Source organism: Tachypleus tridentatus, chromosome 1 (genome assembly GCF_004210375.1).
Source record: "Tachypleus tridentatus isolate NWPU-2018 chromosome 1, ASM421037v1, whole genome shotgun sequence".
Classification (NCBI taxonomy): Eukaryota; Metazoa; Arthropoda; class Merostomata; order Xiphosura; family Limulidae; genus Tachypleus; species Tachypleus tridentatus.
In genome coordinates this window covers 72828728-72854968 of record NC_134825.1, presented here as the reverse complement: position 1 = coordinate 72854968, position 26241 = coordinate 72828728, and the positions used below count along the sequence as shown (strand labels likewise).

The window sequence follows — 26241 nt, the reverse complement described above, 5'->3', positions numbered from 1 at the left end:
GTTATGGGATCAAAGTCTCTTATTGAAGGTGACTGGAACATGACCAGAAGCTGATCAGTGATCCTTTCCGTTCCCAGAAAAGATCTCGTTTTGGTCTTTGTCGTCTTCATATTGGTGAATCCTCTTTCTTCCTCAGTGGAGCTAGTTGATACAGATGTTGAAGTAGGTCAGAAGTATTAGGTAGGTCCTCCTTAACCCCAGGGCTGATAGTAGTCAATGACTAGCCTTTCTTGCTTTGTGTAGTGAAAATGAAGTAATAAAATAGATGTGGAAAAATGTATCAAAGAGAAATCATCATGAGAATTGCATAGGTATTCCTGTTTTTAAATCATTGTTGTTATTTTATATTGTGCAGTGTTTTACTAATAATTAGGATTGGGTTGATTATTGCATAATTGGGAAACAACTGGAATTTGTAGAATTTAATGAATTTTTCAACCATGAAAACAACAAAACAATTGTCTTGAAATTAAAAATAACACCACTCAGACCACTTTATTCACAACAAGTCTTCTGACTTGTGAGCATGTTTACAGGAATGACCTAAATGCCTAATTTTGAAACCCTGTTCTACTTTCTCACGTTATAACAATTGCAAATCTGAGTGGAATGGGGAAATTGAACAATAGCTGGATTAGCATAAAGCTTAATATTAACTGGAGGACTAAAACTTAAAGAAAAGAAAATATTAAAGTAAAAAGGTATTTTCATTTTTGGAGTCTCTCATTGGCTCAGAAGTAAACCTGAAGTCTTGTGATGCTTAAAATCATGATTTAATACCTATAGTGGACAGAGCAAAGATTGTCCAGGATGTAGCTCTATACTTAACAAAAAAAAACCATAATTGGAATTATTTTAATTAAATCAAGTTATTTTTCGTGACCAAGGATTAAAAGGAATTACAACTGTACACAATAAATTGCTTGTAATATAGGCTTGCTTAAAAATCATTGGAATATATGAGGTCTGTTAAAAAAATATGCGGACTGTTTGAATTGCGCGGCTCCAGTTGGTTCCAGGGGAATCCACTTGGTGTCACTAGGTTTGCACAGATCAGCTGATTACGATGCCATTTCCCGATTGCAGATATCTTCATTTGTGTATTAGCTACGCGGTTTTAAGTGAAGTGCGATTTTTTTGTTTGGCGGATTTCAGAATGAATGACCTGAAGGAGCAACGACTTGCTGTGAAATTTTGTGTTAAACTTGGAAAATCTGCGACTGAAACTTTTGCTATGCTTAACACGGCTTACGATGATGTTGCTATGAAGTGTACGGCATGTTTCAAGTGGCATGAACGTTTTAAGGCTGGTCGACAGTCCATTGGAGATGATGAGCGTCCTGGACGTCCTTCCACGTCAACTGGCGACCCACACGTCGACAAAATCAACACCTTGGTGCGGGCAAATCGACGTCTGACTGTCAGGGAGCTTGCTGAAGAGTGTGGGATATCAGTTGGATCTTGTTACGAGATTTTGACCGAAAAATTGAAGATGCACCGTGTTGCTGCGAAATTTGTGCCACACAGAACTCGTGAGTTTTTGGCCAAACACTCGATCACTGTTCTTCCCCACCCCTCCTACTCACCTGACCTTGCGATTTTTTCTTGTTCCCCAAACTCAAAAGACCCTTGAAAGGAAGATTTGAGACGATTCCTGAGATTAAGGCAAATGCAACGAAGGAGCTGGAGGACATTACAAAAGAAGCGTACCAGGACAGTTTCAACAAGTGGAAACACCGTTGGGATAAGTGTGTGCGTTGGGGAGGAGAGTACTTTGAAAGGGTCCCAGACCTGTAATTTCTAAATGAAGTACATTTTGTTTTATGACGTCAGTCTGCGTATTTTTTGAACAGCCCTCGTATGCAGAGGTTTTTTATGGTATTCTTATTTTCAGGGTTTCTGGACTGTTTTTAATTTTCTTTGCAATTTTAAGCAAAACACTTTTTTTTTTTTCTTAATAACAAATAAACATAGAACCTCATAGCATTTCTACCATATTCCAGTTCTTGAGCTTAATTTATAAGCCTCACTTTTAACTTCTTGTGCGTTTTTTTTTTTTTAACAAACATTCAGTTACCGTGAAGTTTGTTTTTTAACACTTAAAAATATGTTGGATCATTTTGGGTGGCTCACTGAATGATTATAACTTTTCATTTTCTTAATGTTTGGCTTTATTAACTAAAGTTTAGTTTACAATACATTCATTCCTTTGTAAATGTATTTTAACAAATTATTTTTTTATTTTGATTTCATACTAACACAAAAATAGTATTGGACTTAATATATTAATCATATAATTGTCCATTATAAATGTTGAATGTAATTTTCTAACACATGAAGTATTTTATATTCATCATGTTACACATAGAAGATCAGTCCATTGGATATACCTGATATGATAAGAGGGGTTTCTAGTTCAAGTTTTGAATAACTTGTTTAAATAAGTTTTATCCACATACTGTTAAGCATTTGTTAGAGTGGTTATTTAAAACACTCAGTCTCTAATATATATATGTACTATTTCAGCGATGCAGAAAGAATATCAAAGAAGGAAAGGCGCGGCTTCCTCCACCAGGTGCACGTCCTATTATACCTCAAGAATCTTGTTCATCAGAATCCAAACATACAGAACAAACAAATGTTGAGTCAAAATACTTGCATAATGGAAAAATGGATGAAGAAACCACGAGTTCCTGCAAATCGTCATCCAAAGCAGAGAGTAAAATTGGAACAAATACAGGAATTTCTCTGGTGCCAGAAGTGGTACTTACTCAGGAGCATTCAGATGAAGAAGAGTGTGTGAAAAACAGTCCCTTAGCTCCACCTTTACCTGTACGGACAATACTTCCCCCTCCTCCTCCCTTAACACCAGCTCCTTTGAGAAGTTTGGGACTTCGAGCTGTTCATCCAGTTAATGACTTCCCACCAAGACTTCCTTATCTACATAGACAAAACTCCATACCTAGTAATGCTTTTCCATCTTTTAATACAGGACTAGTTCAAAATACCTCTCCTGTTTCAAGCAGAGCTGGAGTAAGTGGACCTGTTGTGCAGAATGTATTTTTGATGCCTGCAAGCTCCCAGGCCTCACCTTCTGGTCCAATTCCCATTCCAGCTATGCAGGCACCAGTATTCATTCCTCCATCAAGTGGTACTAGCAATGTTTCGAGTTCATTTATACCCCCTTTTCCACACCAATCCTATTCCACCCCTCAGTTGTTTCAAGCACTTTCACCACAGCCATTACTTGAGACTCGAACTGGACCAAATGCTGTGGTTTTGGGATCACAGATGATTCCAGGAGCCCAGTCACGTGTACCTCTACCTGCTCACAGTACTATTACAAATATGCCCCTTTTACAAAATGGGTTCTTTGTTACAGGTTCTTTGGAGAGACCTGGACCGCAGGTGACTTATTTCCCTCCACCCACAACAATACCTGTCTGCACTGGTTCCTTACAGTTTCAAACAGTAACAACATTAGCCATGTGTTGTGCTAATAGTGGTAATACATTTTCTACTTCAGCTGTGTCCATAGCTCCTTCACTTTCACCATTGTTACCTCAGATTCCATCTCTGAGGTCACCTTTGTGTTCTGTAGTTCCTGTGTGTCCAAACAAATCCACCCTAGAAGCATCAATAAAGACTTCTGAGCCCATTTGTGTTTCCCATCCCTTCGATAATGATGGAAGTTATGTAAAGACTTCTTCCAGTTCCACATCACCAGAAGCACATAAAAGGTGTTCCTCTGTTTCTGAAAAAGTAGTTGATGTACAGAAAATTGAATCTTCTCCTATAGAGAAGAAACCACAAGTGACTACTCAGTCTGTGGGTGTACAGTCAGAAGCACCACCACTGTCGCCTAAGAATGAACCAGTGGTGCCTGAAACTGAAACACATGGTGTTCAGACAGAAATCAAGCTAAAAGATATTGAAGTCACTGTGGATTCTGATTGGCTTGAAGAGGAGGACAGTTCGGGCGAGGATGTTGTTAGTGATAAAAAATATTATAAAAACAAAGTCTTAGTAAAACTTCGAGAACACGCCTATAGCTGTAATCTGAAAGGACAAACACCCAAGAAAAAACTGGAAGTTGAAAAACTAAAACCATCCTTTTGCTATGTGAACAGACTGGTTGGGGGTTTTGAATGTGTAAATTCAATATTTCAGTATCTTGGAGTTGCAGATCTCCTCAGGTGAGATAAATTGTTTTTATACAGACCATGATGATTAATCTGCTGTTAGTTCATGTTCAGATTTCAAACAAATTTCCTGACAGTTTCCTTTATTATTTAACTAAATAACAGAATACAAATGCTTTCAGCTAGTTTGAAGTTTAGATGAATGTCAATAGCAGATATAAATGAGACCTTCTTTAGCTGGAGACTATTTTAGTGTAATGTTTAGGTACATTATTGAATTAGTATTACACCACTGTTTTATCATGATTATGTTTGCATTCTTAATATTATGATAGTTGCCATAAATTTTATAACTGTGCACAAATATTTTTTTATTTAGTAACATTTCTAGAAGGAAAACAGAGATTTATTAATCTGTTTATGTTAGAAGATCAACATTTGGAATCTTCCAAAAACTTTGACTAACATTTGTAGATTGTGAGATGCATATTGAATACCTAGTATACTGCATGTTGTAGGCTGCATATAACTTCACTTATAGTAAAAATAAATATATAATGTCAAATCTTTTCAGCATTTGAAGTCTAGGTGCAATCCATTTCAAAACGATTTAGTAATCAACATCTAGAAGCACTTTATGCATGAAAGATGAATTTTCTATCTTGTAAGTAATTTCAAAGTCAGACTTCACAGTTTCTAATTGACTTTGTAAGCAGAAAGCTCCCTTAGGCCTAATATGGTTTTGAATACAACTTTACACTAATTTGTTCAGTGTGTTATAATTCTTTATGTTCATTTAATTCTTATTAATTTTGTTTTGATTTTGCATTTACATACCTGTATCTTGTTGAAGTTTGAAACCAATTGATTAATAATTTTATGGCTAAAAATAAATTATTTTGTAAAAAAAAAATCGCATTTATTTCTTAACCAAATAATCTTGGACAGCATTTAAATGGACAAGTCTGCTTAGTTATTAATGTATCATCACTTCTTTATACATAACAATTAAATACACAAATAAGAATAAGTATGATACATTGTTTGGCTCTTGTGATTTAAAAAGTGCTTGAACAGAAGGTCCATAAAATTATAGTGCTCAAGTGAATTGTACAGGATGGCCTGTAAGTCCCTACCCATCCATATATCTTATGTATCCAGTGTATCTTTGTGCTGTCCCTTATTTTTGCTGCATAATATTATGTGACGCCATGTTCTGTAAGACTTTTTCTTCAACTTGGCAGGGTTTATTGTTCTAAATGCCATGGTAACAGCTACCTTCAACTCATCATTAGTATTATAATGTTGTTTAGACACAATATATGGATGGGTTGGAACTTACAGGCCACCCTGTACAAATTTGGCAGACATAACTGTTGTACAGTGTCAGAAATCTTTAGGTCATCCAGAATTTGTATTTTACCATCTTTTATTATACATGTGACTTCATTTGGAACCTATAAGCTGGTATTGTTTTAACTGACAATTTGCCTCATGTTTTGTGTTCTTAAATGAAAACATCTTATGGCTTGTTAATTCTATAATTTTGTGCAATGCATATACTACAAAATAATTTGTGGTGAAATAACATTGTATATACAAGAAATTGAATTTTTAAGTATTATATGGTATTTCTTTGAGTAGATGAAAATCTTGAGAGAGCTTGAAGTAGCCTTTTTCTTTTCAAATAAAAAATATAAATGTACTTTATTGTTCAAAAAAGTGGGAGAGAAAATTCGATTATATAACTGCTAGATAGGGAGAATAGAATTTTATTCTAGTTTTAGCAGAAATTTATAATCAGAAGGTTAGCATGAGAAATGATTGCAAGAGTTTTGGAGTTTCATAATAACTTCAGATCTGTTTTAATACTGTCTGTGTAATCATGAAAGCTGCATGTCACAGTCACTAAGATAATCCAGTTTTGTTTAAAATGTTATTATGCAAACATTTCAGACATAAGATACCTGTAAGTTAATCTGTGTTCAACATTTTGCTGACCAGGCTGTCAAAAAAATGCAGTTTGTTGCATACTTGCAATGTCAGGCTGTAAAATGTTTTTAGCTGAACTGATAATTTCATACATTTCTTAAAATTAAATGTTTATAAAGTAAAGAGTTCTAAAATAATGTAAATATATGTTTAGAATTGGTGAATAGAATATTGAAGTGATATTATTCTCTTGCTCAAATGTAGTTGATCTGCTGTGGAACAATACAAATTACACACCTTTGCCAATGTAATATAAAAAAAATGTAAAGTGAGGCAGATTCTGAGAAGAAAAGTCAGTGTGTGTGTGTGTGTGTGTGTGTGTGTAATACTTGAATGTTGTGGTAAATGTTGTTTAGCAAAATATTTATAAAATCTTCTGAATGAAAGTAAAGATACTTCAGCAGTTTGTCTAATGTATCAACCATACTATGTCTAGTATATTCAGTGATGACGAGTCCTTTTGCTAAATATTGGGGCTGTACAGACTGTTTAGGATATAACAGACACAGTAAAGGTAGAAATGGTATTTATATTAAATTACTTGAACAACTATTTCAGTATGAACTGGATTAAGTTGCAGTGTGTTTATAAATTTTTATACCACTACATATCCAAACTGCAGTAAGGATTTTTTTTATTGCTATTATTTTTAGTACAACATATTAATACATGGTACATGCATATGTAAGTCAATGTATTTTACTCCTGAAGACCTTTTTATTCTGATATATAAACATGTTTTTCTATATGGGAATTTATCTGTTTTTTGTTTTCTTATTTTACTTCAAACTTCCATTATGCAGTGTAACACTTCTGTGGAATATTCTATAAAAAATAAAATTTAAGTAGAAAAGGCAATCTCTTGTCTTAATGTATATTATTCAGTTAATCTGTTTATTGTCAAAAGTAATCCAATCATTTATAACTTGTAAACAGTAAACTTTTAAGTTTGACTGTAATAACTCTAAGACTGAGCAGCAATGTTGTTTAAGTAAATATGGTTGTGCACTTCATTTAATATTAAACAAGCTTGGAAGTAAAGCAGTAGAGAGTAAGGGATCTACGCGTGTAAATGGAGGAACACCTTTTGCATTTTATGGATTGAACTATCTGGTATTTGAATAGCTTTTTTTACTCTCTACAGTATTGAAATTCTGCATGGTATTGATCCATATTGGTATTGAACTCTGTATCAGCCAAAAAGGTGATCTTGGTATATTCCTTGATGATATTCAGTTGTTGTGTAGAAATCATGCTGTATTGTTACGATTAATGTATGTGTGAGAAAAATATCTTAAGAGCTATCTATTTTAGAAATGTACACTCTATTGTCTTATCCTTCTCTCACATTATTTATTGTTTTTTTTACATTTTAAGTTCATGAAAGATGCCATTTCATTTAAATGAAAGAACAAAAAAAAAAAAGAGGGAACTATATATATTATATGGATATACTTATGTGGTGAAACATGAAATTGTTACCCTATATCTTTTTTAAATGACTTTTGACTAAATTTTTTTCCTAATATAGAGTAGTTTTTGTGTTTTTTTTTCTTTCATTTTCCATAATAAAATTCTATATCCATCTGTTATTTTATAACTGTCTCTGCCAACTTAGTATAAAATTGAATCAATACTATTTTAAAAGTAACTATTGCAATATTCTTTAGTGCTAGCCAAGTTTCTCGGACATGGAGAACTCTAGCAACACAACCATTTCTTGTAAGTATAAAAATTAATTTTAACTTAAGTATACATTTTGTTTTTCTTGGTTTTAAGTTTTTTTAATTAATGCATTAGTTTTGTAGCTGAACATTGTAGTTATTTTGAACCATTGCAATACATATACATCCTAGTTAATTTCATCAGAACTAAATTAATATAAAATTGTTTTGTAATATTAGATTGTTTGCTAGGTTTGACTGTTTCTTTATGATGTGTAGTATAAACTAACTGCATTGTTTAATTTGCCACTGTAGAAGGTTCTTTGTAGATGTTTTTATTTTCAACTGTAGTAGTTCCATTTCTTTTGAAAAAGCTGTGTTCTACCATTTTAGATTAATTACGTAGTTTAAACTTTTCTACAATAATTTTATCTAATGCAAGTACATTTTTTTTTTTCAATTTTTAGACTACTTTGATTTGTGTGTATGTACAAAAACATTAAGGCTCTGTTAAAAAAGAATTATTGAATTTATAATGCATCTTGAGCAAATTTTTTTGGTTCAGTTCCTTTGAAACTGGGGTTTTGATGACCTGAGAGATGCAAACATGGAAACTTAGGTTTATTTATTTATTTGCTTCAAGCAACTTTTTTTTCCATATTAATTTTGTTGCTTCAGAAAAGTTAATACTGTTGTATTAAGAATTAGAAGCAGACAACTTGGAAAATGATTTATGTAGAGAGCTACTTTTTAAAGTAATGATAAATAGTTTGATGTTCAATTTAATTTATTTTCAACGTTGTAAATTTTTTAGTCAAATTTGACAGTTTCAGTAGTGTTAGGTGTTCAATATATTATGTTGACATATTGCGTAGTGACTGTAAGCAGATAATTGTTTGATGCGTCTTATGAGGAATTACCAAATTTTATGTTCTCCTTTCTATATCTAAAACTTTGTTCAAACTATTTTCAGTGGAAATGTGTATGCCTGGGAGATCTCTACATAACAAATTGGGCCCTGTGTGCAAAGGCTCTAGAATGTTTCAACACCACCTCTCTTGTAAGTTTTCTATTTTTCTTTTCCAATTGAAATTAAACATGTCATACTATATTTAAAAACCCTTTTTTTAATAATTTGTTTAGTATGTTACACTGACTTTAAACATTATATTTTCGAAACAACCTGATTTATAGAAGGTTGTTTTTTTTTTTCAACACTTGCTAACTTGGCATTCAGCAGCTTAATAAATGTGGACAAAGGAACAAGATAGAAATTACTTTTTCATAATATAAAGAATGCAAGAAATATCTTGGTAACTGCAAAACAGTATGTAAATTTATCATTGTTAACCCATTTGGGCTTATACACGTGAGGTTGTGTAAGCACAAGTTTCTAGTTCTCAGGTGGGACTGTGATACATTTATGATCTTACAATGCCAAATTTCAGGGTCTGTTTCCATGTGGTAACACAGTATAAAAGTACAAGTCTTATATTCACTGTTAGATTCTAAGTTTCAAATAGTTTAATTTTAAACACACAGGCATAGAGTATGTTGTGATTTTTCTGAAAAAGTACCTCATGAAGAAGTTCACAAATACTTTCCAGTGCTTTTATTCTTTATTAATTTAAACATCATTTATAGCCCCCATTGACACAGTGGTATATTTGCAAACTTATAACACTAGAATCTGTGGTTTCGTTACTTGTGGCAAGCAGAACACAGATACCTCATTGTGTTAGCTTTGTGCTAAATTACAAATATATATAGAAAATAAACCTGGGTTCCAAATTTTGTTTGATATGAGAATTTTAAAACCTGCCACATTCTGTGATAGTTGATACATGTGAAACAATATTCAGGAGTTTACGATAAGAGTTGTAGAATTACAAAATTAAGAATTGTTAGGAAAAAAAAGTATTTGAATCTTGCCATGAAAATAATATACTTTGTCAGTGTAAGGAAATGTAGCATATAAAACAGCTATAGGCTTTTAGACACTGGCTATGAATGAGTAATAGGGTTGCTGCAATAATTATTTTATCTTTGTAGCTTAAACCTTAGTATGAAAAGTGTTTTCTAATTTTTTTGTAATAGGACTTAAGAGATGTTGGTCATTTAGAAGATCGTGCAACTTTTTGGGGTTACTTCATACGAATTTTGGGACATTTAAGGAATCTCCAGCACCTAGCATTTGGAGAAGTAGTGCCAGAAGTTTTACCAGCAGTTTCTGAGACAGTTACTCAACTTCAAACACTCACAGCTGAATGTGTCACAGAAGCCACTGGAGCATCAGTTTGGTAAATTGTTTGCCAGCTTTTTATGGTGTAGTTATTGTAATTATTTTCTTTGAATGTGTCACTGGTTCATCAGTTTGTTATAGTTCATTGTTTATTTATACTAGCTAAGTACCCTGACATAAAAGCTACTGGAGCATCAGTGTAATAAATTAGTTGTTATTGTTCACTAGCAGCTCCATCGATGTGTTACTTTAAGCTGTTATCCTTTATTGTGTTATAAAGATAGGTCATTGATACCACATAAGCATTTGTCATCTTTGTTTATTGTGTAGTGAAATTAGTTGATCTTTGTCATTGGATATTGTCACAGCAGTGATTATCAGTTTTTGTTCTAGGTTCTTTGAAAAATGTAATTGTAAGATGTTAATGTATTTCCATAAGTACTAGCAAAAATGCTGCTCTACAGCATCTCTTTGCACTAGTAATGACTAATTGTAGTTTTCGTACATCACTGAAATATTGAACATTTTCTTTCTTTTTTTTTTCTTGGACATACCACATGGACAAAATGTTTGGATTCTGTTCTTTACTTGTACCCTACTTGTTGCATTAAAATGATTCATGTTCAGAGCTCTGAATTTTCACAAATTTTACTGATATAGACTGTAGACTGTAATGTTTTTATATGTTAAAAGTAGTACTGTTCATTGAAAAAAATTTTAAGAACTCCAGTTTTTCAGTACAGCATTTAAAAATTACATCAATTAAGATACCATCAAACCCTTACATACAGTTCTAGTGAAAATCATATTTTTTTTTATCAGGAGAGTAATTTAAAATTAGCAAAAGTACCAGACTTCTCTTGGCTTATGAGGTTGGTTTACTCTAGTGTGTGCACTCTGAACCCATTTTAGCATAAAAGTATAACCTCTGTATACTTTTGTTGGTCCTGTACAGGATGTGGTATGTTTATAAAGGTAATGTTCCCTCTGACTGTCCTCTGGTTTTAAACTTAATTGATAAAAATAAATAATAAAAACAAACCTCTTTACTTAAAGGAGCTTCTAAATTAGAAAACAATTTCTTTTTTTCAATTTTGTAGTATATACATTTCATATTATAATATGAACACATAGCCTCTTAACTACAACATTAAGTTATACTTTTATCACTAAGCAACATTATATAAAATCAATTGTTAGAACTCGTTACCAAAAAGCACTGGCTTTTCTATATATATATATATTAAGTGTTATATAAGGAACCATTTGTTTTATATGTGGTTTTTGCTAGATTGCATTAAAAAGATATCTACGTAGTGTCTGTTTGTAATTTATAGCTATAGTTCCTAACATAAGGCACATCTTTCTTGTGTGGTTTTTTTTACTAGTTTGCCTCATTGAAAAGATGTTCATATGTATGTACATATGAATAATTAAGAATATTTAGGTGTAGATGAGTAATAATACCCAGGTGCAAATGCTTAAGGCCCACTTAGTATGGGTGTAAAATGTCAGGTTTCTAGGGTCTTTCTTCTTGGAGCTATGGTGGTCACACACACAGACATGTGCATGTGTTTGATTTGTGATTTCTATTTGTAATATAAGGAACCAATTCTTTGTGTGTGTGTTTGTTTTTTGGTTTTGGTAGCTTGCCACATTAAAAGATGCACATAGATAAATAATACCCAGATGTGTACACTAAGGTCCCACTTAGCTTGGGTGCAGAATTTCAGGTTTCTAGGTTGTTTGCTCTTTGAGCTATTGCAGTCATATATTTTTTTGTATGTGGTTTTCACTTGCTTATCTCACAAAGAGATGTGCACACGTGTGTGGGTAAGTAAAAATACTCAGGTCCACTTAGTCAGTGTGGAAAATTTCATGTTTCTAGGTTCCTTCTTCTAGGAGTTATGGTGGTCACACACACACAGATATGCCCTTTTATTATTATAAAGAGATGGTTATTACACATACACTAGTTATTTCTCTAATTGTCTAAATCTTGAATACTCTGTAAAATTTTTATGGATTTTTGTTTGTGGTTTCATTCAATGGGTGGCACAGGGGTTTTGATTACATACATAAATACTGTCATATGTACTGCATCTGTTATTGTTGTGATTGATTGGTTTTGTTCTGAATATCATTTACTAATTTTGTAATACACATATTTTTGAACCTGCAACTCGTGTGTAAAAAATCACATCAAATTTCAAAAAACTTATTATGTAGCATACCCACACATTTCTTCCAAAATAAAATTACAGCTAAAATGTTGATGTTATAAATTTTTTCTTTTGATGTCAATTTTATTAACATTTGTTTTGGATGAAATTATTTTAAAAAATGGAAACTGCTATGCCTTATTGATAGTTTGTATCCTGTTAGAAATACCATTTAGATGATGGAAATTGTTAAACTTCCTGCTCATACAGGTGCATCTTGTCAGTAAATAAATATAAGCTGCAAATTGAAAACTTTTAGTTCACATAGATTGAAAAGAGTTAATTTTAGAAGCTGGTGATGTTAAAAACTGTGAAATTCAATTATGAATATTTTTATAATTTTTAAATTTGTAAAGTTTGCAAAATTGTGTATTTATCATCTGAAACCTGATATTTCCTTTCTTACTATCTACTTGCCATGAAACTTTCTTGGGATGTTTCGGTATGCCTTGTTAAGCATGGAAGTCAAGTTGGTCTTCTTTTTATCATTAATTTAGGATATTTTATTAGTTTTAAGTCAAAGAAGGCTAATAAATTAACTCAGTGTGTCCAGTCACTTGTGCTTGTTTATTTTACTGAAAAAGTTTTCAGTAATAAATTTTCTCTTTACAAAAATTGCTCCAAGGTTCATAACTCAAGGTCATCAATCAATGCTAGTTTCATATTTTCCCTTTCGTCAACAGTGAAAGATGTTGCATCTCTCTGAACATGTTCCCTAAATTAGTAGAAAGAAGACAGATAATTTTTTGTATAAAATGGGGTCAAATATACACTATTTATATTAGGTTTAATACTTTAGATTATTTTTTTCTACTAGTTTAACAAAATGGCCTAGCACATGTCATTATTCCTAATATGGTATATGTATGAAAACTTAGGTTACTTTCAGGTCAAAGTTACATGAAGCATGCCTAGTAGCACAGTAAACTGTTATATAATGATTTTATTGCAAAAGGTTTCAAAAATTATCACACCTTGTGTTTGAAATGTCTGGTTTAGATTTTGTAAATTTTATTTATAAATTATTAATTTTTATTAATGTGAAGTCAAGGGTGGCATAACACTGAACACCAGGCTTCAAAGATCTAATTACTTGAAAGCCACAGCTCTGTTCCATGAAATTACTAGTTGACAAATGGATTTGGATAAGAAAATATTATTGCACTTTTTCCTGCATAAAGTTGACAAATACATTTAATATAAAATAGGAGCATATACATATATTAGTAACTGTAGTTCTCAGTTGTATATGTTATCCTACTTATTCTAAGGTGTACTGTGTTATATCTTACACAACTGCAACTTCATTAGAAATGGGCATTTGTTAAAATTATCTGATTAATTAGTGGACTTCTTAATTGATTATTACATCACTGAAGAAAAAAAACAGGTATATGGTGGTCTTTCTCAATATGGAAAAACTTAACACTTGCAGTCAGGCTTATATACCTGCTGCAGGTAGAGCACAGATGGTCCATTATATAGCTTTCTACTGAACAAAAAAACAAGCATAATGGCAAATTATTTATTACTTCAGTGGTTGGACTAATTGAGAACACTAATAACTGGAAACCCTGACTTTAATTGGTTATTTTTTTTTTGTAAGTTGTAACATTAATCAGTGTGTGTGTGAACATTTTGTGTTTTAATTGTGTATTTGAAGTAACTAAATACATTTTACCTTACACTAATGATTTTGCAACACCTAGTATTATGGAAAAATGTGGAGCTTTACTGAAAGAAGTATTATTCATTTAGAAGGTTCTAGAGGTTATGCAAATGAAATATAAAAATTATAAGATGAACAAAAATTGTTTTTATTCTTAAAATGAAAATCACTTAGCACTCAGAATGACTGAGTTAGTATTTTGTTAATTCAAAGACAAATCTTTAGTAAAAATGCTTAAATAAGATATCTCAATTTGTAAACAAAACATTTGAAACGTTTACTAAAACCTTGTAAAAGTTTGAAGAAATTATATTAAATATTACATATGCAACACAAATTTTCTTCCTGGTTTGTATGTGTTATTCCTTAATTTTATGCTGTAAAAGTATAGAAAATAGTCATTATTCCCTTCAAACTTTGCTTTTGTGACCTGGATAATGAAATTTAGAAATTAACCTATTTTTCTATGTAAAAACAGGCAAATTTGCACATTTTCATTTACATAAGATCCGAATAAAACAACATATGAATCAAGATTTACATGTATTTATACTAAAGTTATACAAAAATTTTAGACGTGAATAGTGTTTTGAGATTTGCAACTGTAACGTAAATCACTTTCACGTATCAGCCCCAAAATACAATCTCAGCATTCAACTTTGTTAGACCAAGATCTCTGATCAAGTCATTGAGGTCTCTTTGGTTGGAGTAATATAGGTTTCTCTCACTAGCTGCACCTCTGAAATTGTAATCTGGATCTTCAACATCTACCTCCTCTTTAGATTTGATGCTCTTTCCGAGGATGGCTGCTTTTTCTCTGGTGGAGTGGGTACAGAGAGCTCAGGGCAGTGTGGCACTGGGGTGATGGATGATGGAAGGTCTGGATACATGGTAGCAGATGCATTCTTGCCAGCCCGACGTTTGAAAGGGTCCCCCATGCTGAAGTAGCAATTGCTTGAGTGGTCAATAGGTTCATGCCAAATTCTTGGAATAGCAAACTTCATGGCTCTCTTTTCCCCACTGTACCATCCTGCAAAAGAGCAAAGTAAAATTGTTATTATGAAGAATAAATTTATTTCATCCACAACTGATGTGTAAGAGGTTCATGCAAAATATTTTGTGATTTTTTCTGTACTATTGGAAATAAAAAGAAATAAAATAATTTAAAAGATATTTAAATTTTAAAAGGTCTAAAATTTGTATAATATAAAATCTTAAAATTTGTCCATCTTACCTTCTAGAGTTTTTTTGCAGTGCTCGCAGGTAAAATGAGGTGTCCAGGGTTTGTCTTGATCTGCAACAGGTATGCCAAAATATGTCTAGTAGGCTCCACACATTTAAGCAGTTGCTGTTACAGAGTACTTTCTTTTGCTCTTGTCTTGATAAATTGGCCACATACATAACAGAATCCATCTGGAGAATGCTTGCAGCTTCTTGATGGCATCTCTGATAAAATCAGATAGGTCTATGTGTTCACTTAGGCAGCTAAAACTAAATATGTATTACTATGGACAGTTCTAGAAAATTCCTAAAGGTTTTTGAAATTCTTGTAAGTTTGAGAAAATTGCTACTCAGCACTGATTCTACCAAGAATGTTCTGAAAAATGGGTAAATTTGAATTTACCATTTACTTTAGGCATAAACAATTGGGAAATAACATTTTTTGCCCAGAAAAGGTAAAAATTTTGATACATAGTATTATAGTATAGATGACTACATAGTAGTTACATGGTTGGAGTTAATTAAACATAGTGATGAGAAATTTTGTCAGTATTACAATTGCTGGATAATTGGAATTATCAGAAGCTCTGAGTTTGATCAGTTGATGTTTATGGCATTAATTGAATTAATCTTAATGGTGATTATTTTTCATGACACTCCTCTACATAATCTCTGCTCATAGATAATTGATTCAATTTCCAGACTCCCAGTGTTGTAGATTATTTAACAAGAATCTTCAAACACTTTCAGAATTGAAAGGTTATAAATGTTACAGTAAGATCTGAAGTGTTAAAAAAATTGTTAAATATGTCAAATTCCTTTTTTACTAATTGTATTTTGTGTTTTTGTCCTACAAACTTTTATTTGATTTAAATATTCTTTAGATTTGAACTGCAAACCATAATATTTTAAATCAAAGAATATATATTTTTTCTAAAATTAAACTAGTTTTCACACTTGCAATATTTTTTTTTAATTATTATGAATTTTTAGTTTTGTTTTATTTTTAGGATAAAACACTATCAGAAGACTAAGAATTATTCTCCTTAAGGCCATAAACATTTAGGGATGAACTTTAACTTTGCAAGCTTTTCCATGCTATTGTTTCAGTAGTTTTTTTTTAAACTTCGCTTGCCTTTTCTGTATTCTCAGTTGGTTTATATCTCTGTACAATGAAACGTAGTATAACTATCCAACTAATAATAAAAGGTTTAATCTAGATTGTCACAAATTTAAAATAATACGTACTTAGCATATTATTTTATTACGTTTCCATGCCTACCATGTTGTGATCATATTGTTTAATACAACATTTCTATTAAAATCTATAAAATTTTATTTTTAGTAAAATAACAAGATTAAAATTAAAAAACAAAATCTGATAAAATGTTTTTCAGTTCTATAAATTACATTTCAAATTTAAAATAACAAAGTGTACCCTACTGGAAAACTCAGTTGGTAGAATTTAAGGTTATTCTACTATAGTAACATTCCCTAAACCATAAACAAAGCAGTAAATTTAAATTTTGCAAACGAGGAATGATTGTAAATGGTTTTAATTTGTTTCATCATAAACATGACATTGATATGGTTCACAAGATGAAGTAGATATTAAATGATACTTTAATCTGTTTTCATTTAATATTACTTTTCATTGCTAATATTTTCAGGACAACACTGTGTAAAGTTGACTTCAGTAAAATTGGAAGACTCAGCTATTTGAACTATCTTTGGGTAAGAGGTGGAGGAGGACTTCGTCTGCCATCATTAATGTCCAATGGGGGTTTACAGTCTCTGGAAAACCTTACCATGCTTCGACATCTGGTAAGTTAATCTAGTTTATTGTAGTAATTTATATTTTTGTGTATGTAAACATCTTTACATTTAATGAATTAATAAATTTCATCTGTATTAAAAACATTTGAGGATTAATTCTTTTTCCAAGCTAGTATCCCATGTTTTTTTACAAGGATATATAATAACATTAAGATTTCAAGACTTTTGATCTCCCATGCTTTCCTTAATCCCTTAACTGGGGTTATACTCAGTGGTTAAACTCTCACTCAATGGGGAATTATTTTAATCAAATACTGTCAAATTTAATACAGTTAATTGGCTACCACACGTTGCATTTCTCCTGGGAAGATGAGTTAACTCTGAATTTGACTATTTTCACCTTCTAAACTATCAACATCAAACTCAGGCTTGGCATTGATTTCAGAATCTGATGATAAGGAATTATCATTAGCTACAATTGATGCAGTTGTATACCTACGGTGTCTGTTTGATGCTATTATTTCTGAAGTAAAAAAACTGCTAAGTTACACTACCAGTACATAGCTGTATAACCAAAACATCTGTTAAACATAGAATAGCTCTAAAAAAGAAATATTTACTCAGATGAAATAAAACTGCTTCCCCATTTCAGAAGTGGTCAAACAACATCAGCATGAGTTAACTCGTTTCCCCCCCACTTCAGTGGCTAATTCACCTACATAGTAAAATTTATATCTGTAATGTTCCTATTTCAGTATTTGTTTTGAATAATTAATGGGAAAAAACAATCCAGTTTGTCCCTGTAATTTAACTGTTATTTGGGATATTGAAGTATTAAAAATTATTGTCAACATACATTTAAAAAGAAGCTCAAATAGTTCTCAAACTGTGAATCTTTTATGTTGGTGTCAAAAACTGTACCATTTAACTAACTACATATTTGTCTTTGTATCTTCTAAAGCTGGGATTTTTTTTTTTTTTTAAATCAAAGTCCTTGTTGTAGAGCTTCCTTCGTTCCTGACACAAATTGAAAATTTTTATACTTATTTATTACATTAGAAGTCTCATTTTGGTCACCTGCCTTCAAGTAATTCAAACTGTGTCATGTTTTTGTGTGCTATGTAGATCTAAGAAAAATAGTATAAAATCATTGCCATTTAAAAAGAAGAAAAAGGGAGAGCTTTATTATAGAGACCTGAGATATCTGATTTTATAACACTGTTACTATAGTTAGCATTTTCCTCACTTGGGAAAGTAATTCAGAATTCTATTACTAGAGTGCTTGCATCAGAAAGATTTTACACGTGCAAAGTTTTTGAATGAACTCTTACCCCTACACAACACTGAATTGTGTTAGTCTAATAAAATCAGCATTGATCTACCCATCAACTAGCAAAGAGGTAGAAAATTCTGCTCACACAATACTTCCTTTGAGACCTTTGTGTAAACTAAAAGCTTGTTCTTCATGAGGCAAATAGGCATCCAAAGAAAGTGGGAAGGGTAGTTCTGTGGAGATATCTGTCTGAAATATATTTTTAGGGAAAGAAAAGATTAAGTTTAGTTTTTACTTGCCTCTACACAATATATACAGCTAGAAGATGATGGGGGTATAAAAAGAAAGAATACAAACTCTCTTCTTAGAACATAGTAACAAAAATTGAAAGTTCATGAAATGCATCTCACACTTTGTGGAGTTTCTAGAGGAACATAACTCAATGAAAGATCACATCTGTTTCAAGCAGGGAATATCCTATTAAAAAAAAAGCCCTTCATATTTTTTATCTTCTTGTTTTATGACTGAAGTTTTACAAAGATGGGCAAAATGTGGTGGCTGCTCATCCAGTAGACCATGTAAAATTAACTCTGGCTATAGAAATATGTCAAATGTCAAGCTGTATGGTGAGAAATACTTACAAGAATATGCAGGGTCAGGTGACTTGTTTCATACTTAATCTTCTAAGGATAATCCCCCACAAGAAGATGCTAAGATGAAGAAATTTGCATTGGGAAGAGTACAGGAGAAGTGCAGGGACTTAACAGTAATAATCTCATTTGCATAAGGTTTCTCACTGAGAGAATGAGTTGTGATCAGAAGTTGTCCTGTTCATTTGTTATTTAGCCCCCACCCCACCTTTTTTATTTTTTAATCCAGTACAGTTTAGAAGTAAAATATATGGATACCATAGGAGCAGTTTTCAGAAAATCTTGTCTCAACAGTGGCTACTAAGCAAGGCCAAATGGGGTTGAAGACTGTGTTATCCTGTGTATGAACCACTTAGTTTGTTTCTGTGTCTCTAACCCTTTCTTCTTTTTCACTGTCATTGTTACTTTTTTCTGGTGTTGTGTGAACAGCTTATCTCCTTAGAGCCTTTGGGAAGATTGTTAATTAGAAAAAGACAAAGCCCCATTGGCTGGAGAGAAAGTAGTGTGATGTTAGTTAAAAATCAGATACAAGTGTCTTGGATCATCCATATCCCCATCTGTAGAATTCCATCCAGGATACATTGATAGCCAGATGCAAAAGAAACTACAAGAAGGTGAACTTCATGAGAGGTGACATAAAAAAATATGAAAATTTCACTTCCCAAAGAGGATTAGACAAACTAGATAAATGATTAAACCCATCTGGCCAGGAAGCCTCTGAACTTATACAATTTACACAGAACAAATGAGATCACAATAAAATTGGGAGAAGGGTGATTGGATAGAACATCAATCTGGGTAACCCCAAAAACTCAACCTGTCCCTGTAACGTAAAAGGCAAAAATGTAGTTAGTAGTTGTTGTCTATAAAAGTGGGATCAACTGATTTTTCTTGTATACACAGACAGATCTATAGAATAGTTGTATTGTGTATTTGAAAAAAAATCAAAGAATAATGAGAATGAAAAATAATTTTGTAAATGATTTCTCCTTTAAATGTAAATATCTTCTTTATATATATAAATTAATTTTTAATGTTGCTGGAATTTGTTTTATACATATTTGAAAGTAATTTCTATTTCAGCACCTTACTACTCTTGTTGGTGTACCAAGCGAATCATTTCAATTTATTGAAAAACTTCCACTCTTAGAATCTTTGGCAATTGGGAACTGCTTTTCTTGGACCAGAGAGGTAGGCTTAACCCTTTGTAACAGACAGACAATTAATGATAGGTGTATTAGTTAAAAACATGATCTAAAGAGAAAAAAAACTGATATTGTGTTTTAAATAATTATCTTTGAAAGTAAGACATTTTCAGAAAGGCATTTCAAAGTGCTTCAGTATTCTACTTAACATTCTAACCCTTTTGCAACAGCTTGGTATAATGTACAAGTGTTTGTACATTTGCACACATTAAGTATTTACACTATATCTTTTGATACAATATGTTTTTCTTCACAAAATTTGGTAGACTTTTAGTAAAGACTACAATTATTTTGTATACAAAAAATTGGAATTTTTGATGAAATGTATTTACTAAATATTTGTATGTTAAAATAATCTGTTAAATTATGAGTGCATGCAAAGTGATTTCATGTCATGGTTAAAAATTATTCTTTGCCCCAGATATCTTAGGTATTATTTGCATAATCTAAAACCTTGTAAATATATTTTGAACATTTGTTGTTATTTTCTGTTGCTCAACTAACCTTGTAACCACCATAACAAAAGAAAAGAGGAAATGAATATAAATTATGCTTTTTTCATGTATGAATGACTGCATTTTATAACACAAAAATACAAATGTTTGGTCTGAGTAGCTTAAGTCTCATGACACTATGTATATTTATTACACTGATCTTCCAGTCATATGTAGCTAACAGTCCATAACTTGCATTGATGTGGCACATGTGCATTCATGTATCCAGTAGTATAAAACTAACCTTTATTTTGTCTTTTCTGTCATGGCTGTGCATTAGTGGACCATTATTTTGCAGTGTATAGTCACTTTTCAATTACTATTATTGTAAATTAAACATAGATTATTACTATTTAGAAATAAATTACTAAGCTTATTTTTTCTTAAAATATAGAAAAATAAACAAGCAAACAATTATCTCTTCTCACTATAACCTTTGTACTCAGTTGGTGCTGGACATAGGTTGCTAAGCCTTTTAAAATTTTGTACATGAATGTCAAACTATTTTTTTTTCTAGGTTTTAAATGCACAGTTGAGTAACAAAAAAAAATAATAAATAACTACACTGATACCATAGAATTACATTATAATTTAGTATACTTAGTAAATAACTGAGATATATTTAGATTTAAAAAAAAGAAATTTTGAACAGAATAAAGATACAACCTATCTTCTTGAAAACATGGATCAAAAGAACATAGTTGTCTTTTCATGGATTAAAAAATATGTCTGAGATAACCACTTCAATGGCACTGCACTCTTAGCTGTTTATTGGCTATTCACATGTCATATACTGTAGTAAGAGCATATAAGATTCCCTTTCAAAAAATGGAAGGAGGTGAAGAGGGCCATCGTGTTTGATTCAGTACATAAGCCATACTTCAGCAAAATAAAAAGATATGAGGTTCTTATTTTATATTCTAGCTTGATAATATTAGTATTTTCAGTTCCTAATTTGTACGTAGGTACAGACTTAGTATTTTAACTAAAGACAACTTACCTTCTTGAATTCTAACTCTTGGTGTGAAAGAATGTGGTGGCCTTTTCACAGATTAAAATGCAAGAAACTACAGACTTTGTATTTTGACATCATAAACATCTAATTTTAAACAGTGCTATATTCAACATTCCATGTGACTCACTAAAATCTATGTTTAGATGTGTTATTTTAATATTGAATTAAGAAATTAACTTGTATATAATATTAAAGTTTGAATTATGATCTACAGTTTGATTTCAAACTTGTTGACATAAATTCATAAAACAGTAGTTCAGTAAAATTTTAAATGCTAGTTAACAAATGCAGTGACGAGTAGTGAAAGTGTTAACTGTTTTTTTGGTTGTTAACTGTTTTTTTGGTGTGAAGTAATATAATTGAGAAAATATTTGGTCAGATATTGTCAGTGGAAGTGTATATGTTGAATGATTTGTTCCACTGTTTAACAAGGAAGTGTATACGTTGAATGATTTGTTCCACTGTTTAACAAGGAAGTGTATACGTTGAATGATTTGTTCCACTGTTTAACAAGGAAGTGTATATGTTGAATGATTTGTTCCACTGTTTAACAAGGAAGTGTACATGTTGAATGATTTGTTCCACTGTTTAACAAGGAAGTGTACATGTTGAATGATTTGTTCCACTGTTTAACAAGGAAGTGTATATGTTGAATGATTTGTTCCACTGTTTAACAAGGAAGTGTACATGTTGAATGATTTGTTCCACTGTTTAACAAGGAAGTGTACATGTTGAATGATTTGTTCCACTGTTTAACAAGGAAGTGTACATGTTGAATGATTTGTTCCACTGTTTAACAAGGAATGAACGTTGAATGTGTACTGTTTAACGTGTTGAATGATTTGTTCCACTGTTTAACAAGGAAGTGTACGTGTTGAATGATTTGTTCCACTGTTTAACAAGGAAGTGTATGTGTTGAATGATTTGTTCCACTGTTTAACAAGGAAGTGTATGTGTTGAATGATTTGTTCCACTGTTTAACAAGGAAGTGTATGTGTTGAATGATTTGTTCCACTGTTTAACAAGGAAGTGTATGTGTTGAATGATTTGTTCTACTGTTTAACAAGGAAGTGTATATGTTGAATGATTTGTTCCACTGTTTAACAAGGAAGTGTATGTGTTGAATGATTTGTTCCACTGTTTAACAAGGAAGTGTATGTGTTGAATGATTTGTTCCACTGTTTAACAAGGAAGTGTATGTGTTGAATGATTTGTTCCACTGTTTAACAAGGAAGTGTATGTGTTGAATGATTTGTTCCACTGTTTAACAAGGAAGTGTATGTGTTGAATGATTTGTTCCACTGTTTAACAAGGAAGTGTATATGTTGAATGATTTGTTCTACTGTGTTACTGTTTAACAAGGAAGTGTATATGTTGAATGATTTGTTCTGTTTAACTGTTTACTGTTTAACAAGGAAGTGTATATGTTGAATGATTTGTTCTACTGTTTAACAAGGAAGTGTACGTGTTGAATGATTTGTTCCACTGTTTAACAAGGAAGTTTATATGTTGAATGATTTGTTCCACTGTTTAACAAGGAAGTTTATATGTTGAATGATTTGTTCCACTGTTTAGCAAGGAAGTGTATATGTTGAATGATTTGTTCCACTGTTTAGCAAGGAAGTGTATATGTTGAATGATTTGTTCCACTGTTTAGCAAGGAAGTGTATATGTTGAATGATTTGTTCCACTGTTTAGCAAGGAAGTGTATATGTTGAATGATTTGTTCCACTGTTTAACAAGGCAGTGTATATGTTGAATGATTTGTTTCCACTATTTAACAACAGTGCATAATATACTTAGTTAGCATGACAGATATGTTATGACACTATCTTATGTGAAATATTTAAGTAAAGTAATTGTTTCTAACATATTTAACATTTTAAAGAACACCCCTATAAATAATTCTATTTAAATGAAAACTAGTGAACATTTGTTTACCATTGTGTGTTCTTTTAATTTACTAACTTAACTGTGAGATATTCTTGGTATGAAACAGCAGCTTTAGAATGAGATAACTGTATTTCACTTATTTGTGTTGCATTTAAGATTCATAAAACATTTATAATCTATGTTAGTGTAGAGATAGAAAAAAGATACCAAATGGTCCAGATTGTTAAAATGAACTTTAAATATTTTAGCACTTGTAAAACAATCTCTTGCATATTTCATTTACAATATAATATTTATTCTTTTATCAGTATGAAAAAATAAGAATTATTCCAGTTTCAAGTTTAAGCAAATCCAGCTAAGCATTTCAAAACTCCCATTTAATTAATTGGAAACTGTTCAGTCTTCAGGTGTGGCATTGCCAAACTTATTTAAAACTAGGAAGAAGTAGAATAATGCTCTAAGGAATGTAATTAGAAAGTTGTTCATGTTGTTTTGAATTTTAGAATTCCCTTTATCTTAAGTGTTTTTAGCTGGAGAACCTGTATATTTAATAAAGTGACTTACGTGACCATTTGTCAAACTTGCATGAATTCAGCTAATAAACACATACCTCTGCTTCTAGTGATAGTATAAGTTTGATAAACACCAATATATATTCCATGGCAGCCATAAGAGAAAAATAAAATATATCGTATGTAACCCTGATGCACGTAGATGCCACAAGATTGAATATTTAAATGTGTAGTTTTAATTTTTATTTACAAAACTAACTGGATAATTGTGGCATAATGTTTTAATATTATGTGCACACAACTTGTTTCCTTAAATACGTTAGCATTTGACCTTTTGATGTAACAATGGTGGTACTGAAACAAACTTAACTGTATGAGTATGCTTTTGCTGGTGCATCTAAATAAATTAAGGATATTAAAATAAAAACACTTCCTAATTTAAAATTATATTGTAAATAACTTAGTTTTAAGTGATTAAATAGTGCCTTGCTTAACAAGATTGAAAGCCTAAGTGCATCATTTTGACAGTGCAGATAGTCTTTTTGTAGTCACGAGCAAAATTACAAACAAACAAACATTTATTTGTGCCCTGTTTTCAATGATGTACCAAAACAGATTACACGTTTGTTTCTTTCAATATTAGAGAAAAATTTGGAGCTTTAAAACCCTTTGAGTGCTCATTATAATTACAAGAAGAACTTGCATGTAAACCTTTCTTTTTCAGACATATGCACTTCTTGGAAAGCTGAAACAACTCAAGAAACTAAGACTTGAAAAAGGAGGCCAGTTGCACGATACTAGCTTACAGAATGCAATTTCAAATTTAACACAGTAAGCAAATATGAATGTTAAAATTCATTATTTATTACACTTTGATGTACAAACAATAAATGGTTAAAATAAATATTTTTGCAGTCAAAAGTTTATTATATTTCATCTCAGTATCCCAGTGAAAAAAACAAACTTTCACACCATTAAGTACTGATATTGCTATATTTTTTTTTGCATGTTATATAGGTTGGAAGAACTACAACTACTGTGTTTTGTGATACCAACCAGTCTTGGATCTGGGTTACAGAAGTTGAAACATCTTAGTCGCCTGGTTATGTGGCCAGACACTTACAGACAGGTGAGTACTGGTTTTGTGTTTTTTCTGTCTCTACTTTTTAAATTAATTAAATTTATTTTTTGTAACTTTTATACATTTACCTTCGTGTGTTTGCACAGTCCTGTTCCACTGTATAGTAAACATTATTGAAGCTCATACAATCTTGTATAAGTTAGTGAAATGTTTATGATATGATCTTTCCTGGAGGTTGTAGTGACTATGGCATTTATCAATTTTGTGCAAACTACAAATTAGTAGGCAAAATTAGTTTTGTTACTTGCAATGATATTTTCTTGGGTTGTGTTATAAAAAAATACATTTATTATGATCATGTATAGCTGTGGTGAATTTATATTGTAATCTCAGACTTCATCTACTGTTGGGTCTTACTCATCCTTACAGGCTCCTAAGGTAAATCAAAACACTTTAAAAGCTGTCTCATCACTTACAAAGCTGAAGAAATTTAGTTGGGGAGTGATGTCATCACAGTCCGATTTGGAAGAAATGACTCGGACAGAAGACAATGAGGAGGAGGAGGAACATAATGACCGGGAAATAAAAATGATTTCTTTGTTACGGCACAAAGAGAACTGCACCTGTTCAGAAAGTGAAGAGGGTAGTGGTGACATTAATCCTGAATGTACAGTCATGGTTCACTTAAATGAACTTGAACAGCGATTAAGTAAACTGTTTCCAAAGACCCGCATCACAGTTTTTCGAGTGCCATTAGAACGTTTCAGTGAATTCTGCAGTGCATTCAGATGAGTCTTTTTCATAGTCCTTGCAGTTAGACAAGGGAAATAGGAAATACATGGCATAGGGTTGGGATCATTCCAAAGCACAGGTAAAGGTTTTCTTTGTTGTTAGAGAAATGTGTTATAATCATGTTGATTTTGTACAGTGTTATGACAACTTTGAGAAAAGGGATGTAAGTTATGTTTTTTAGAAAATCTTGTGTGAAAAGTTTTAATATTTTAGCTCATCAGGTAACTTTCATATGTTGGTATCATGTCTGTGTATAAAACGTGTCATTCACTATTCCTGCACTATGTATTGAAACATTTTACCGTTAAACTGAGTATTTAGTTTGATGATTAATTATTATCCATATTTTAAGAGTTTGACTAAATAAAATCTTCAGTGTTTTGTAAAACAGAATAGTT

General features: G+C 31.6%; 1 protein-coding gene and 1 long non-coding RNA gene across 4 annotated transcripts in view; one reads left to right on the top strand and one right to left on the bottom strand.

Annotated features, from left to right (window-relative positions):
* LOC143252173 (uncharacterized) overlaps positions 1–26233 on the top strand; it is a 75093-nt gene extending 48860 nt beyond the window's left edge. For all 3 annotated transcript variants that reach the window (XM_076503902.1, XM_076503912.1, XM_076503921.1), the window contains 9 exons: positions 2527–4196; positions 7805–7856; positions 8772–8858; positions 9896–10098; positions 16823–16976; positions 19935–20042; positions 24695–24801; positions 24988–25099; positions 25481–26233. In XM_076503902.1, the coding sequence (XP_076360017.1) occupies positions 2527–4196; positions 7805–7856; positions 8772–8858; positions 9896–10098; positions 16823–16976; positions 19935–20042; positions 24695–24801; positions 24988–25099; positions 25481–25843 (2856 nt within the window). In that variant the 3' untranslated portion in view covers positions 25844–26233. The remainder of the gene's footprint in view (positions 1–2526; positions 4197–7804; positions 7857–8771; positions 8859–9895; positions 10099–16822; positions 16977–19934; positions 20043–24694; positions 24802–24987; positions 25100–25480) is intronic.
* On the bottom strand, positions 13439–16781 carry LOC143252182 (uncharacterized). Its single transcript, XR_013028869.1, has 2 exons — positions 15166–16781; positions 13439–14961 (listed from the first exon to the last, which is right to left on the bottom strand). It is a non-coding gene; the product is annotated as an uncharacterized LOC143252182 (long non-coding RNA).
* Positions 26234–26241: the final 8 nt, after the last annotated feature.